This window comes from Hippichthys cyanospilos, chromosome 1, assembly GCF_059441005.1.
Source record: "Hippichthys cyanospilos isolate Australia breed blue-spotted pipefish chromosome 1, RoL_Hcya_1.0, whole genome shotgun sequence".
In the NCBI taxonomy this organism is placed as follows: domain Eukaryota; kingdom Metazoa; phylum Chordata; class Actinopteri; order Syngnathiformes; family Syngnathidae; genus Hippichthys; species Hippichthys cyanospilos.
This window is the reverse complement of record NC_142369.1, coordinates 15161154-15179496: the sequence shown is the minus strand read 5'-3', so window position 1 is coordinate 15179496 and position 18343 is coordinate 15161154. Positions and strand designations below refer to the sequence as shown.

At 38.9% G+C, this 18343-nt stretch overlaps 1 protein-coding gene across 1 annotated transcript in view; it reads left to right on the top strand.

Annotated features, from left to right (window-relative positions):
• The first annotated feature begins 1015 nt into the window (after nt 1-1015).
• pebp4 (phosphatidylethanolamine binding protein 4) overlaps nt 1016-18343 on the top strand; it is a 116891-nt gene continuing 99563 nt past the window's right edge. Inside the window, exons 1-3 of the mRNA XM_088421922.1 lie at nt 1016-1157; nt 1692-1795; nt 2760-2895. Of these exons, the coding sequence (XP_088278048.1) occupies nt 1131-1157; nt 1692-1795; nt 2760-2895 (267 nt within the window). The 5' untranslated portion in view covers nt 1016-1130. The remainder of the gene's footprint in view (nt 1158-1691; nt 1796-2759; nt 2896-18343) is intronic.

The following is an 18343-nucleotide window of genomic DNA, read 5'->3' as shown; positions in this document are numbered from 1 at the left end:
TGACTTTGACTACAAATTTGCACTGCTTTGTAGCAAAGGTTTGTTCTATTGAAATCACACAAACCATTAGATATGTAGATAACATCAGGTGAAATAAAAATAAGAAGATAATCAAATTCATTCTATGGCCCTTTTTGTGTTTGGGTGCTAATATTGTCGCTGCAGAAAAGCACAAACCAAAGGAAGCTTAAGCAGCACCGGGAATATATAAATATGTATATGCTGCACAATCACATAGTTTAAGAGGCCTTGTTTGGAAATTTAGAAAAAAAAAAAAGAAACTTAAAAAATCTGAACTTGAATGTTTTCTCAGTGTTCCAAGCCTAGGTGACATTTTCCTTAAGTCATCAGGTGTTTTTTGTTCTCAAAAAGCTCTTTGTATTGTTTATTATTTTGGAATTCTGTAGCATGTGTTCTTGGAAATATGTAAATAAATTACCTTCATAAAAAAAAAAAAAGGAAAAAAAGAAATGGAGCATCCTTTGCAGTATGTATGTATGGTACTAGTCTTTTATTCAAAGCCCACAAGACATTTAAAAGATGTATCTTTAGTTTTTTTTTATACACAAAATTTATTGGACCTTTGACTATATTGAGTATGTTTTTGACAAACAATTATAGTTGTAAGGACAATGGAAAACTGTTGCATGCAGCGTGTGTGCATGTGCGTGAGTGCGTGTGTGTGTGTTTTTACATGCGAAAGTGAGTATATACTACAGTTTTGAAATGTCAAACTATATATATATATATATATATATATATATATATATATATATATATATATATATATATATATATATATATATATATATATATATATATATATATATATATATATATAATTCTATGTTTATTATTGTAAAAATATTATTTTAAGAAAGTACAGTACACAAAAGTTACCTTCATTTAGCTTCTTTTTTTTTTTTTTTAACTAGAAATCGAAAGAAATTTAATTTGGAAATTATTCCAAGTACTTCCGGCCTGACAGTGGCGGATGTTCGATTTAGGGAGGCGGGGCTGGAGAGAGGGATAGCTGCAGCCAAACTTCTTCAACAGCGACAGGTGTGTGAGCTCAGCAGTCTTTTGAATTCTTGCAGGCAACCTAAACACTCCGTTAGCAAGGACAGCAGATGCAACGAAACAACTTCAACGCGATGGTATGAAACTACGCCACACATTTTATACGAAAGTAATAACATTAGAAATTTCATCTGGACAATAACACTGCCGACCGAAGTAAAGCGGTAGTTATTTTTAGATCCAAACTTCCTGGCTTTTTCGTGCTGTCAACAAACTAAAGGAAATCTCTCCAGCTAAACTACTGTCTTTCCCACCCACAATAAGTTTTTATGATTATTTTTGTCTGAATATGGACACAGCCTATTGTTACGTTTTTGTTGACGCTTCCTGGTTTTCTTTCACTCTCTAACCAACGTGTCAAGCGTCAGTATAGTAATGAGAAACAGCTGCTATTGGTAATCGGATAAATATGCTTGCAACCGGTCCAGGCTTTCCTCTGTTTACGGCTGGAATGCAAAAATAAAATAAAAGAAAATGCATTGATGGTTGCTGCTAAGCTCGACCGCTAACACACACTGAACAAACACGGCAGTACCAACTGCTGTGCTCTATGTACATACCGTATGTCTAATATAACTGAACAATACTGTTTTGCACTTTTTAATCTGCAGATCATGCTGCCAGTCGTTCTGCTTTTATGCAGCTGTGTGTGGGGGTCTCTCCTTGTGGAGGTCTCAGCAGATGACTTGGGGACTGTTGATACTTCTTTGTGCCAGTAAGTAGAAGAAAGTAGCACTCATAGGAATGGACCAGTAACCAGTTGCACAATTAACAAAGTTAACTGCCTCGAATGAATGAATTTGCCCCTCTCCCACTTGTCAGCAGTGAAGGGAGCTTGGCAACTGGTTCCACTCACAAAAGAGAGACAAATGAAATAGGCTCTACAAACACTGATACCTTCTTGCTCTGATTAATGTACATTGCCTGAAAAAAGTGTCAATAGATACTGAAGTGGCTATTTTAATACCTTGGTGCTGTAATGCATTTTGTTCATGGCAATCATCCTATCAAAATCTATCGACCAGTGCCTACAAATGAAACTTTCAAAGAGGTGTCAGTTGGGGAAATAGCTTTTATTAATTGATAGATGTATTTATTTGTTATTTATTTATTTGCTTCAACCAACTAAAAATAATTACAGGAGGTACTGTGGCCTATGCAAAGGCTTAGAGGGGATCAAACAATTTCCATTACTGGTCGGTCCCCTTTTGTAACACAATCCCCAAAAGTTAGGCAAGCCACCTCTGTGCCTTTAGATTCTGGATTACTTGCCTTTTTTTTCTTTTTTTTTTGTAACAACTGGTTTTATTTTGTTAATTTGTTTTAACTGTTGTTTATGTCAGCTTTTTACTTTGTGTTGTACAGCACTGAAAGCTTGGTTGACAGGAGAATAGTAGAAGAATACAAATCCCTGCAGCTAATTAAGCATATGACCATTTTACAAAACAAAATCATCCAAGTACAAATGTCATCATCTCACAAACTGAAATTAAGTCACGAATAAGAAACACTACAAAGCTGTTACCAGAATTGCCCACCCAGTTAAACCAACAAAAATTTACAATAATAAATTCCAATACTTAATTTAATAATCTATTCAAACCATGTAATTGAATCACACATTTCCCTGAATTAATGATAGTAATGATTATTAACACTTTTTGTTTACTTCATTTAAGTGGCGGTCTGGAGGTAATCTACCCAGAGCTGGCAGTTAATAGCTGCTTGATTGTTCCAAATGATGACAGAAAACTTCCAGAGAAGCTCACTACCATGTGGAGAGCTCCCAGTATTCGGTACGCTGATGCACTTCAGGTAAGAAAACTTGTGTGAGTGCGTGCCTGTGTGTGTCTATTCTCATGCAATCTGAGTAAATAACAAATACCATAAAAAAATCATGTCTCAAATTATCTTGGAATTCCTACCATTTTACCAGTGGTGGTCCCTGAGGGCCAGCAAGGCCTTCTCTGCCGCCTTAACATACTCGGAAAAATACATATATTCAACAATATTTTTAGATAAAATTATTCTCCCTGGTCTGTAGGACATATTACTGTGTTTTTCAACTGGTCTACCGCCACACACCAGTGTGTACACATAGATTGTCAAGTGTGCTGTGGGAAATTATCCCATGTGTGCCTGCGCGTTCTTGAGCCTGGCAGCGTAATCATGTAATACTCTTTCATACCAGTAGGTGACAGCAGCTGTAGCAGGCAGGTACTGTAATTTCCCTTTGCTTGGAGACAAGACAATTAGTGACAAATCAATGCAGTGACATATGGCGTTGATGGTGAAATGCATGAAGAAAGTAAAAGTGATGGATACGTTTTGAAGAAGTAAAAATGCTGACCCTGAATTGGACCCTGGAAAAAATCTAGACCCAGATGAATCGGGCAAAATTACTTGCAAGTGATGAGTGGTGTGCAAAATTGGCATATTAGGCAGATATTTTTCATCATCAGGATTGTTGGAAAGGACATGACTTTGCAGGAGCATGAGGAACTAACTGGACTGAGACAAGATTGTGGTCTCAAGCTAAGATTTGCTGATATACCTTTGGACCGTTTTTGGCTGGCATCTGCCTGGGAGTTTTCTCATACTGGCCAACACAGATATATTGACATTGCTCCAATTTATCTGTGTCATGTGTGTTTTTTAAGCCTGACTGTAGTAAAAACTACAGACGGAGAAAGGCTTCGATTGAACAAGTTATAAAAAGCACGTAAAATGAAGAGCGAGACATTTAGCCAAAATGTGTCCTCCCCTGTTTTAACACCAGAGTGCACTAATGTATCATATATATATATGTAGTCAGGAAATTACCTTCTCTCCAAATACAACACCAGTGGGTGACGCTCGCACTTCATTGTTAGCAGTAGCTGTGATTTAACTTCGTTATATATATGCATGTTCTTGGATTACGTTTTTTGCATCCTCTAAAGGTGATACTATTTGAATAATTTTAAATAACACTAATTAAGTGCCACACCAAGCTCACAGTCCAAATATAATGATAGAGAATCTTTATTTTTAAGTTCTAGTTTTGAATCCTTGTTAAATTTAACTAAAAAAAAAGTTAGACATTGACATAATTGAGATGCTCCGTGTTTGAATTGCAGCTTATTTGTCTTTGTAAATCTGCCTTATTAACATATTGAAAAAACATGCTGCTTGTCTATATGTGCTTGGGTGGCGACCAGTCCCCCAGGTGTATGCAACACAAAATCTTTTGCCAAAAGTCAGCTGCGATAGGCTCCAGTTTACCCACAATCCAGTTCAGTGGCGACCATTCCCCCAGCTGTATGCAACCAATCTTTTGCCAAAAGTCAGCTGCGATAGGCTCCATCTTACCCACAATCCAGTTCGGTGATAACTGTGCTCTGTCGACTCTTTCAGAAGACTTAATCCGGAAAGATAAAGGGAAATATTACTATACGGTATATATTTTGTTGCTGCACTCAGATGATAAACAGAAGAGTAGTTTTCCAAGTCCGGTTTTGTTTCAGCCAATTGACAGTGTTAAGGTGCCCTAAGTTGACATTAAAAACGGTAATTGAAATCTAGCTGAATATAAGATCTCTTCTATGGATTCAACAGCTATGCAGTCTAGTTTGAAGTTGATCTATTGCCCAAACACCATTTGATCTATGGTCCCATAATGCTGTCTGCGCTGATTCACCGTTATGACTAGACAGCAAAAGCCATTACTGTACATGTAAGAAGAAATCAATACAAACTTTATTTGCTTTCAAATGTAATTCCCTCTTTTCCCTGACACTCAAACAAATTGGCGCAATTGAAGGACAGCGATTGTCGCTTGCATTGTTGGTGTGCCAGTCCACCACACTTTCTGTCAATGTGCCACTGCTATTCTCTTCCACTCAGCCTCGCAAACCTGTGGCAGCAATACAGAATAGTGGCCGCTTCGGCTCAAATCCACCCACTGGTCCACCCACTTCATTGCTGAGAAGGGAGGCTTGCCTGCTGAGTAATTGTAATGGAGTGCAATGGGCACTGGGCCTAGAAACACGCCTCTAAATACCGTGAAATCTCCTCAGTCCATCGCTTTGAAATTTGCAACATTTGGTGATGACCACAATTAATGTAAAAACGATGCTTTGGGTGTCCATATTTTTGACGTCGAACTGTCATATATGAAAATAACACGCACAGGTGGGCATTTTACAATTTTTTTTGTTTTTTTTTTTTTTGCTAGTCCGTCATTTACAATTCTGTCACGTGGGCCCCCTTCCGTCATGGTCATTCTGTCGTTTCCGGAAGTTTACCCTAACTGTAATTTTTGGTCAGTCAGCCAAACGTTAACAGTACTTCCGTCATCACTTCTGACATTTCCGTCATCGCTTCCTTCGCCAAAGTCCCTCATCCATACCCCAAAATAAAAATCTTAAATGCCTAAGAATGAAACGAAACTGTAGCCATCCTAAAATTAGGGCCAAAGCTAAACTACAGACTTTATTTCAGTCACCTTAATAAAGTAGAAAAAAAAAAAAAAAAAAACCTCTGTCAAAAAAAAGAACATCAGTCGAGAAGCGACAAAAGAACACAGCGTTGCTTACATTGATTGCTGCTCACGCTGGGAGATAAAGATGATTAAATAGCAGATTGTTGTCACAACTTTGTTTGTGGGAGTAACTTAAAAATAAAAGCTTTCCAAGCATGTTCATTTCATGCATTACTTGATACCCCACATTTTATTTTGAAGCATTGTCTGGCTTCCTCAGAATGTTTGGCCTCTCTTACAGTGGCTCGACAGACAGCAGAGTCTCTGCAAGTCTCATATAACTTCTGGGCCGTCAAGCTTAAAAAAACCAACAACAAAAAAACAGATCTTATTCCATATTTACTGCAAGTTAAATGCGTCTATCATGACTGGGTCATTTTATTCTTCCCTGCCTGAAAGGAGAAGCGATGAGTGCTGAAAGCCTGAGTAAAGGTGAACGAGTTAGACTCTGTCTCTCACTGCAGTTGGACGCGTCTGTATGCGTTGAGTGAAACAGCCCAGATCTGTATTTTCATTCATGGTGTTTACTAAACTGTAATATCAGTAAACATTGTTTGGTCAGATCCTTGTGAAAGAGGAGATATTAATTTCTTATATTTTGGCATATTTGCATCACTGGTTATTGGGATATCCTTACAAAATTCTGGAGTGACCTTTCACCGCAGACTGTGGGGAATGGGCTGCTGGAAAAGTAGATCTCGGGGCAAAAAAAGTTTGTTATTCTGCTACTGTTTTCATTTGGTTGGTTTGTATTTTTTTTTCTGTTCATAGGACATCTTAAAGTGTAAGATTATTACCATTCTTCATTAAAATGTAATAAACTAAGTTTTTATACATTTTGAAAACCTGCAGAAATTGTGTTCTTAACGACGAACAGTATGTTTTAAATATAACCGTAGGTCTAGTTATAATTAAATGATATGATATGGGGGGAGGCACTCCTCCGGAGGTCTCCATGTCAGAAATAGCTACAGACAGCAGGAAGAGAACTGTGCTTTGCTGCATTTACCGTAATACCCCTAAAGCTCCCACAGGCGCATGCGAAAAATTACACATACTCCCTTTAAGCGACCGTTTGAAATTAAGAACTGGTATGGAGCTTCTGTGTCTCTGTGACTTGTGTCTTTGACGAGAGTACTAGTAAAATTGGCCTATAAATCCATATCGGTCGGGTCATAGTTTTTATTGCTTAATTTGCCTTGGTTCACTTCTAATTTGGGTTCCATGGTATTCCAAATACACTTTAGTCTCAGTGACAAAAACAGAAAAAGCTCAACTTCTCAAATCCCCAACAAATTGCCTGGGTACCTTCTAACGGGTGAGGCATACAGTAGAATAAAAATAAATGTTATCAGTGGGATAAAAATGAACCTTGGCCTTAAAATTACAGGAAATTGTTGAAGATGAGACTTTTCATCTTGAATGAATTGTTCCAAATACCTCGCCCTACAGGTCACATCCAGAAGGACAAAATGTATATATCAACTGCAAATAAAATATATAAAAAGTCTAGCTTGATTTTCACAAAATTCCATTACAACTGAACGGGAAGTCATAAATGAGTATCTTATAGCACATAAACTTTAAGTCCTTCCAACACAGGACTTTGAGCCAGGATCAAAGCTGAAATGTCTTTCAAATGCTGTCTTTCTTTTGGTAGACGTTTGGATGGATGGAATGAGGGTTTAAGCGTGAGTGTGATTAGAGCTGCCTCAATATGATCTCTCGAGCTTCTAATAGTGCTTTTTTCCTCTGTCTCTTTCTTTGCTGCTTTTTGCTCTCTGTGAATGATTTTTATGCTTTGCTAAAACATGTGGAGGCGTTGAGAGGATTTAAATGCAACGATCCCCCTCCTCTTATTTTTGTGTGTGTGTTTTGTTTTGGTGAATTTCGACGTTCTTTTCTGCGAGCCTCTGATGACGACAGGGCAGCTTTAAACCTGGCAGTGCCCACGGCAGCCTGCAGTTTCTGTGCTGCCCACTCTCCCCCGTGTTGGCATGCCAGAGACGCGAGGGTGGGGTTCCTCTCGCGCAGACCCTGTCATTCCCAGGAAAGCCTACACGTCCACCCATGCAGGATTCCTGACAGGCCCCCATGTTTGTTCGACGCAAGCTAGGCTAGCTAACAGGCAATATATTTAGACACGCTTCGTTTTGCTCAACAAGTGAATTACATACTGTAATTGACAGACACTCTCTACACTTTGCTTTTTAGCCACATGTACATACGGTATAAAATTGTTCTGTTGTGAAACACAATATAAATAAATATATCATGTTCTGACATCTCTCTTCCAAAGAGTTTTTCTCCATTCCCAAGTGGCCAAGAATAGAATAATAACAGCTGGTAAGCAGGGCAGTCGTTCCCCAAAAATGCAGCAACGGCAACAACCATAATCCAGGAAACACACCAACAAGAGACACAAATAAGGAGATGCCAAAACTTTAAAAGTTTTGCTTTGAATTAAGGTTGAAACATCATTGATCTAATTTCAACTTTAGGTTATTACCTTGTCTTGGATGACCGAGAATGCAGAAAGTCATACAGTACATGCTAGGTACTATAGCAGTGGTTCTCAAATGTGGGTATGAGTACCCCCCGGGGTACCTGAAGGCAATTAATGGGATTTCTTGCTTTTTAATGTCATAAGGAGAACAGTACACTTTTCAAATCAAGAGCAAATTAAATGGAACACTAAGGAATTATTGCTAAATTGTCTTTTAGTGACTGCTTTGCAAAAAAATGTATGGCTTTATTTTAAGATTTATATGGAATGTGCATTGCCATCGGTGAGGCGCGTTTCCGGCAGATACAGAAGTAAAACAGATGATGTTATACAATCCGTCTTCTGGAATTTCTGAATACAATTTGCCTATGGGTGCAATTGCGAATGTTGTTGCAAAATTTAATAAATCATACACGGATGATACAGCCTTCTGTTTTAAGTCTTTATTTTACATCCCAGAATGTGCTGTGAAAACAAAATCACAGTGGATACCGCCACTGAAAAACTGTTGCAAACCGCATAGTTAATTTGAATACAAAATTGATATTAGATTGATTGTCATCGTTAATGTTAATAATATTGTATTGAGCAGCCAGCAGCATTACCATTTTGCATGAATTACTTGTCAGGTTCTTTTGAAATCACAGTATAAAATAGATGATGCAACAAGTCAATGAAAGGGACCTTTTTAGTTGTCTTTTACATACAATAATTGGAATAAAGGAAAAGCTGGCATACATGGCAATGGATGCCAATTGGTCAGGAACTTCAATAGACAGTAACATTAACCCTTTCACTACCATTGTTTTTTTGTTTTTTTTTGTAATTTATGGCATATATTACCTGTTTTAGTCTAGGATACTTGGAAATTTTGTTCAAAAAATTCCCACTTCCATTTCCACCAAGAAATACCACTGGGACTGTATATTCCATAAACGACGATACGTATAAATAAAACATGCCAGAAAAGTGAAAATTATCACCAAACACCTACAATACATAGTAATCAGTGTAATCTATAGTAACACACATATATAACATACATTTATGTATATAATTTCAATATTTTTCCATAGTACTAGATCCTTAATTCACAATAAATGGTACAACGCAACCTACCGTGTTGACAGTCGGCCCATCACTGGCTTGTTGTGAATGGAAAAGTTGATAAATGCCACTAGAATCTGTAGATACAAGTTAGTGTGCAGTTTTATGTTACTGCTACGATTCCTATACCCGTTGCAATTTTTTTTTTTTTTGCTGTGGGAAGCATTGTCCCAACGAAAGTGAAAGGGTTAAATAATTTTGCTTTACATACGAACTACATCTCATTAAAACAAACACTGCATTTTTGCAGCCCAACTTTAAACAAAGGAAGATCAATCCCACTGGTGATGTTCATGATGAAATATCATAATGATATGAAACCTTCTCCACAAAAATTACTGAGGTTAATGGCAAACACTTACATCAGGTCTTGAACCTTAACCTGTGCCTACTGATTATTTTTCATTTGTCACACTGGAAATCTTTTGATTTCATATACATTGACTGTAAGCTGTGTTCAAACTCATAATGTGCACTGGAAGTGCAACTGACGCTTGGATAAACATGCAAGATTAAATTTCTATTTTTAAGAAGTTCAGAAACGTAACATTTACCAGGCAATCATTTGTCAGCTGCTCGATGATGTCGTCACGCTAACATATTCCTTTTAATGCGATCTTCTCAGTAAGGGGATATGATCCAGAATATAAAACTTCACTCCTTGTGAATTTGATCATCTACTTTTGAGATTTTTTTTTTTCCTTTAAGAACATTTCAGTACTCATTGAAACTCTCATTTTCATAGTTTGCATATAACTGAATATAGACAAAACTTTTAGGAAGGATTACTGTGGCGCTTGTGCTTAAAACTGGGTTAATTTATTTATTTTCTCCTCTTGACAGCCTCCTTTCTTTTACAGGAACGTAATCCCGAAGTGAAGTGATCATATGAAGTTTACTTTAAGACACACATGCATGGCTTAGTGGCACTTTGCCCAAAATGTTTTGTGGTCCGGCACAGGGTTTAGTTACACTTGTGTCCCAATCCTCTGATTCACCTTCTTTAAGAACAGCTTCGGGGCTGCTCATTATGCTTAACGCTCCATAATGCCTTCCCCTTCATCTCCCCAGTGCTCTTATTGTCTTAACTCTGTGCGAGTGGAAGAGAAAAACAGGTTAATACACATTTGGCAGATAAAATAAGATGTCCCCCCCCCCCCCCTCCATTGGGAAAGTTTTACATTGGGAGATGATGCTCTCAACTTAAATTATTCCATTTAAAATGGGGTTGGGTTTGTCTTTAGTGTAATTGCTGTGATGTGTTTTGCCATTGCAAGTGGTGCTAGCAATCAGGCCCATTGATGCAATGATGAACGTATGGACAGTCTATGATGAAACTGCTTGTTCTATACATTATTAGAAGCAGAGAAAATGACATGCGGATTGATTGTTAATCCACTTATACCATTTGCTCTGGTTCTCATTCTTCAGCAACCCTCTCAAAACCAGTACAAACCCCACCACCTATCTTGATTTAAGCAAAATACTTTATTTCATTACCTGGAAGGACTCAATGAAGAAATGAGTTCTCATTTGGGAAACACTTTATCCACCTGCTCCTTCATTCGGTGGTTACATGCTTGCAGCAGCAGATTAACAGTTGACGATGACCTACACAAATCACGGCTATATAGCATTAGCGTAGGATAAGACGGCTGTTGAGCATAACTGTGACCAGTATGTTAAACCGCGGTTTTTGTTATCCTAAAGGTTGGCGTTCATGAATTATTAAGCAAAAGGTGGGATGGTCTTAGATTCAAGAAGCTTAAATTGTGAAAGCTCAAATAAGCCTCCATTTCCGCTAGCCAATCCCGTCGAATTTTGGTGGGCTTGTGTGTTGATCACCTCAACTGACTCACATAAACACTCCTCCCCGAATAAAAACACTTGAGATTTAGGTGGCTTTTCAAAACGTGTATCTCGACATTTATCCATCTTAATCTCCTTAACATATTAAAGTGATTTTCTTAACGCCGGAGTGGCTGAAGCTGAAAGCTCAGCGCTCCACATGGCACTAAGACCTTCAAGGCATTGTGGACATCTTGAGCTGTTGAATAAGAGAAGGAGAGAGGTGGGCACTGGGCACAAGTCAACCTGCTTCTCCAACACAGAGCCGTGCCCGCCCGCTGTGAGGCCATTTCGTTTCGATATCATCTTTTTTTTTTTTTTGGTTCAGTCATTAGTCCAACTGTTGCGCGCAGTCAGTGTTCTTAAATGGGGCTCTGCCAGCACTGCCCACACTGTGGTGTGGAGGTTCGGAGCTGAAACAAAAGCTTGCAGGGTAGGTGTTTGCGGCACGCTTGCTTTCTTCCTGGCTGTGTCAGGAGACCTATCGATAATGAACGATGACATGATGTCGCCGGATGCCATTGCTAGAGATTAGGGCTTTCTCGGATGGTGTGGATGATGTGTTTAACCTTTCGCCCGTGACACAAATCTGCAGATCCCCATTGGCGGTTCCAATGTGTTTTCCCTAAAACACAATTTCAATGAGCAGGCAGCTCAAAGGTCCCGGTCAAATTCAAATCCAGCTGGAGTCCTTATTTGTCCTCGTGCTGTGTTGAAGTGCCTCGGGGATCATTTGTTGGCTTGTTGCGTCAGTAGAAGTGAAGTTTACATGAGAGATTCAATGTGGCTGAAGTCTGACATGGTATTTAGCTTCATGTCCCTCTGCGTTAAAGCGGAGATGACGAGGGCTCAAGAAATGGTGGCAATAGTTCATGCAAAGTACATCATCAGCGTTATTATTGCCAGTTTAAATTGCGTCTTTTGTTCTTTCGAGTTTCTTACGGATTACTGATTTGGACTTGATAGTTGGCCTGGCCAATAATTGGTCTATCTCTAGTTTTAGCATAGACAAGAATGCCTTTGTCACAGCAGCTGTATGAAACCGGGGACGTTGCTCCCATTGGTGTATACTATATAGATGGGAACAATAAATGAAATTGAAATGATAGTTTCCCAGGAACGTTATGGATATTTTCAGTGTGTTCTTGTTTTGTTGTTGTTCAGAGCGTAAATACTTAGTGCACAGCAATAATGAGTACACCCTTCTTGAAAAGTAACATTTCATACAATTTGACAAGGAACACAAGAATATATTTTCAAAATGTTCACAGACCAAGGTAAACACAGGATCTGTTGAGCTTTTGAAATGAAAATAAAGGCTGATAATACGACAAATTTTTAGTTTTTCAGTTTTAGTAAAATTAGTACAGTGTGGAAATGAGTGCACCCAACTGAATGTGTCTGAGTAAAGCAACTTTTTAGGCTCCTAATGCGGACCTGAAAAAACAAACAACTACAGGTGAGTCTAATTAGTCATTAAACAAACAACTTCATGGATGGATGGCTAATTAGGTAGTTGGCAAAATGCTCCAACCTAAAGCAAAGCACCTCATGGCAAGCAAATGTCTCTGGATCTGAGGAAGCGGATTATTGCTTTATAAAAGAGAGATGAGAGCTACAAGAAGATCAGTAAAGCCTCTCTTATCAGTAAGAACACGGTCGCAAAAGTTATCCAAAGATCCAAGACGGATGGAACTGCTGCCCGTACGTACAGAGACGTACAGGCCGGCCGAGAAAATTAACACCCATGCAGGAGCGTCTTGTGATGAGATTTCAGGAAAATCGGCATGCGAGTGTACAACAGTTGTCAAAGGAAGTAGAGACTGAAATTGGATTGACTGTATCACATGACACAATACGCACTACCGTGCAACCATAGCTGGTTATCGCCAAACTTTTCCTCTCTACCGCTAGTTCTGGTAGTGTCACCAGAAGGCCAGATAAAAAGCCAAACATCAATGCATATAGTTACTTGTGGCTTTCTGTCGCAGTATTAAATTAACTTAAATGCTTTTTTTTTTCTTATTTGTATATTTATGGCATTAACACAACCTGTCAAATTCAGAACTTCAGCAAAGTGTGCTAGATTTTAACTCAACTTTGACAGAATATCCTACAGGTGTTTGTCTTAAATTGTGTTTCTATATATGAAATGTTGTTGAACACAGCAGCTTCAAGCACTTCAAGGAAACCATGAGTGTTTGCTTCTTTTCATGTCACAGCCAATAGAAGAAATTGATTGGAACTGGGTGGCTCAGGAATGGATTTTCCTCAACCATCATTTTTTACTTCAACAACTGATTTACATTTTTTTTTTTTTTTTATTTCTTTGTCCAAATCCTATAGAGTGGTGCTTCAGGTTTTTCCTCAAGTGAAAAGTTGATATTGTTGTAGGGAGGTAGAAAGGACTTTTTTTTTTTTTTTTCATGCATGCAGGAATGCAGATTTCTTCCTTCCGTGAAATCCTAATTGTGCCTTGCAGGCCTTCTAGGCTATCTGCGCTCAGCTCAACGGGATTTGTTTGTGTGCGTGTGCATGTGCATGTGTTTCAATGTGCATATAACCCCTTTCATTGCGCATGATGCTGATTTTTTTTTTCTTTTATTGTACATATTTGCTGATAGGCTGAGCCAGTGTGTTTGCACTTTGAGTTTTCTTCTTTGTCGAAGACGTTGACCATTTATAATGTTCTCGTCGATTTTTTTTTTTTTGTGTGAAGCATATTTCAGGCCTCGCTTTTATGGTTGATCTTGTCAATAGCACGAGTTCATATTTGCAGAAAATTTTGGGTCACAACCATCTGTCTGGGGTATTTTGTGAATTATTGCTGTACATTTATGCAAATCCAGGATAAAATCCTGTCTGCCTGCAGCAACATATCCTCCTGGATTCTGTCTATGCGAGAAAGGCAGGTTGTGGTTGACAGTCAAAAAGGAATTGCAACGACATATATGCCAAGATTATTGCTGTAGTCATTAATTGTTGCCTGAAAGGGGATTAGGATTACCACTCCTATAGAACACTCCCAACACCTGTCCTTCCTTAGATCTAACCACGTTACATTTTTTTTCTTATTTCGGTATCAGTTCAAGTTGGCAAAATAAGAGAGGCTGATTTATTCAAATGAATCATCGGCGCTGGAATTGATTCAATATGTGCCACATTCAGATGGGTGATATATTATTCCCTTGGGGAGAGGCAACGATGGAGCTGGAGCTGTTTTATTTGTGCTCTCTTTATCAGTGTGTCAAGCAGAAAGGCTGAGCTTGTTCTCTATGAATGGACGAGCCCTTGAACCATAAACCTGTACCTCCTCTGATAACACTTTCTGCATTGTGATTATAAGTGCCATTCTCTGTAATGTCCTCAATGACGGCACTAAATATATCAACAAGCACAAAATGATCTGTCGGACGATTTTTGCATTTAAAGCACTTCAAGACTAAAGATTGTCAGTCAGGCATGTTGGGGGATTTTGTGAAGCGTCTTTTTTGTTTTGTTTTGTTTTTTTTACATCCCCAAGCTTTGCGATGTGTGTTTCTTAGATCGCTTTTCCCCACAACCTTTCGAGAGATAAGGTGACCGTTTTCCACACGGATAAAAAATCGCATAGGCACAACACTTACAAAATGTTAATGGACTGTATAAATGCAGAAACAATGGTGATCTTGCATCAACTGCGTGACCCGGTGTGAACTAGGGACCTGTTTAATTCAACTTAAAGCCCAACAAGATGCAATCACTTCACTGTGTTGTTTTAATGGCAACAGGTGGATGCGCAGGACTTTAAAATCTATTGCCGTGTCATGGAAGAAATTGTTACCCTTCTCACTGACCCTATACATTGCTGTCTTTGATAGATACTGTACTTTTGCTTCAAGTGTGGCTTATTTTATTTTATTTTTAAATACGAATTATCCCCAATCAAGGGTCGCACTGATGTAAATGTGTGTTTTTGCAGCAGCCGCTAAGAGTGTTCCCTGAATTAGTCAGAGCCCAAGTGATGACATGGCCCCGATTGTCAGACGGGTGGGCTGGTGACACTGGAACACAGACGGTGCTTGTCTGTTTGAAATATTTTCTTTCAAGCTTCCAAGCCTTGGGCAGTCCTCGCTCCTAGTCTCCCAACACCCAGCTTCGCCCACTGAAACGAGACTCTTCCATACTGGAAAATCCGGCCCTGTCAACTAGCAGTCTGGACTACGTTCAGTTGACATAACCCCCTCCCCCTCCTCTCCCCCCAGCCCCCTCCCTTAATAATCACTAGACTTTGCCACCCCATGTAGATGCCTTTTGGTCGGCATCCATGGATGGCGTCAATAGCATCTTCCTACACAACAGTGACTGCGCGGAGGGCACTCGCAAATGTGGGAATAATTTACACTTTCTCACTGTACTACCATCAGAAACCATAATTAATCATGATAGAAAAAATGTGGAAGCCATCTTGGCTGGTGAAACACACAGTGCCTGTGAACAGCCCTGACGCCTAGAACCGCTCCGAGGGCCAAATAGAAAGGGGTGTCAAGAGTACTTCCATCTAAACTCGCAGCAAAATGTTTGTCTGCGACATACTGTGTAAATTCTTCAAATCTTACATGCACAAAATACCCGCTGTGAATGATTTTTTCTGTCAAGTACCCCCTGCCCAGCGCAAAGCACGGCGGGGTAGTTGCCGTCCATTTCGGATTTGATCAACTTTGGAACTGCTTTTTGTAGTTGTTTATCAACGCATATTTCACCCAGCATCAACAAGAGTTAGATTAACAACTGTTTTATTTCTGGGTCGTCTGCCATAAAATTGGCTCAATCATGACAGTGTGTATCCATTATAAAACTTACCAAAAAAGAAAAAAATACAAAAAACATAATTGACAGTTTCTCTCACAGCAATAAATGCTAATTGATGATACTTGCAGAAATTCTGTAAAAATGTCACTTCCTGTGCTGAAGGTCTTTCACGTACGTTAGAGGACTGCTGATGAAATTACAGCAGTTTAAAGTATACACTCTGGAATTATGTAATTGGAATATTGTAATTTTACTATAGCAATTTCTTGAGTTGCACAAACAAATGTAGTTAATGTACATGTAATTATCAACATTGTGGAACCTTTTTGCTCTGAGCGGCCTCAGAGGGTCATACGGAACACTTAGTTGAATTCCTCACCCGTTTTATAATATCATTAAATGTTCACTTTTGTGTATACAGTGTGTATGACAACTTTCTTTTTAAAGACATTGTTCCTTTTGAATCAAAGGAAGAAATATTAGATGTTGGTGGGTAACAGCATGCTTTGACTTCATAGCATGCTGCTTGCTTGACGGCATAATTACAGACATGAGTCCAAACATTCTAATGTTAATAATTTACCCTGTTTGAATGAGCTGTGTTCCGATCAGCACAACTGCCAGCACACGTCAAAAAATATATTGGCCTCATTTAGCATGGCTTGGTATGAGGCTCGTATTCCGTGCCTCACGAACACCTTTTAGTGGTAGTTACCGTTCCCGAGCATGTGCATTTGCAGGAATTCGCTTTCAGGGCAGTGAGTAGGTGTGCAAAGCATCCACCAGAAAGTGTCGGAAGCATCAGCTAGCAAGATGGCATCCAGGGTGACTAATAAGCTTAACATGAGCACGGCTGTGGTGAAAGAAGTCGTCAGTGTTGAGAGAAATGCAGAAATTGTTCCCTAGGCTCATACTAATTCCTTCACCCTCCCCAAAGCTTCAATCACACTGTGAACCATCTAAATCTTAGGTGCGGCTTCATAGAGGCAGTATTCGGAATGCTCAAACAGACTGAATTTTAGACTTGATCAAAATAGTTCTCATTTCGCATCATTTTGGCCTAAAGTAAGGACTTTTGGCCAAAAGGATGCCTTCTTTTTACAATAATCTTTATTTGTCATGAGTAACCCAAGTGAATATGAAGGATCTAGATGTATCATTGAAATAACATAATTATGTAATTATGAAACTTATTATTCCCGGTATGATTCCTCTTGAACTGCAGCCTCCTCATAGTTCACTGCTGCGCTTGGATAATATAGCGTCAGGGAGTCTATTAGCTCTGTTGTTTTTGGCCCCACATTATGCCATTTATATCAACATGTGACTTTCCCTTGACCATGTGGCTCCTCCAAAGTGTGGATTTATAAGCCACTTCACACTCCGCTCCTGTGTGGGAGGCAGGCTGAGTTTAAAAATAGGCAGGTTTGTAGGTAGTGAGCGAGCCGTGCTGCATGAGGCACTTAAGAACATGCTGAGGTTTATTGGCAATCATTTTTTTCGTACGAGTTGTCAATACTCAGGTCTAAATGAAAGGATTGGCTTGACAATCATTTAGTTTTACATGACTTTTCCAGCGCACAGTGAACGGTAGCTTCTGTTTAATTCCAAGTACGACAGCAATACTCATTTGGCTGGACAATAATGTACTCGCTCTTTATTCTTTTCCATTGCCATGTACTATCGTGCAACACTAATATATATATATATATATATATATATATATATATATATATATATATATTAGTTTTTTTTGTTTTTTATACACGGGGGGGTGAACACCATCTTGCTTAATTTACTAAACACTACTTGGTACATGAATAAAGTGACTGGAGACGCTTGTTGATTTTTTATTATTCAGAACAATACAGCTGTAAAGTTCAAGACATATTCTACTGCTGCCTTGTATTACGTTATTGTAGTTTCATTTTGTCTCAATCTAGTGTTCAGCTTCTCTGAATTTGTGTAACAGTTGAGAATATCCAAACGAGAAAAGTAAGGACTTTTAATATTGACTTGTGGTGTTCTTGAGCCCATTCCTGATGTTGTGTTATGACTGCTGATGCCCTGAGGAAAAATGAAATTTCCTAGCTTTTGAACATTAACGATAGGATCAGAGCAGTTATTAATGAAAGGAGGACCATCTCACCTGTAACGTTTGTTGAGTGACCCGAGTGATCTTCCATCTCCTTTTCATCTTTTGACGTTCAAGCCACATTTTTGATCAAGATTCAATTACTGCTGCCTGTTTGACCCATTTGACCAGAACCACTGGGATTAACTCCATCTTGTGACCCTTGCAATGGTGTAGCGGTCAACTTCCCTACTCTCTCACTCAGTCAGCCTCTCACTGCTGTATTGTCTCCAAAATGGGACTGTATAGAGTGTGACATGAATTTTAAGCGTTCAAGATATTGGACTGTTGTTCTTGTTTTGTTTTTTTTCCCCATTCTTTTTTTTTGTTTGTACTTTCAAGCAAAACGTTAAGA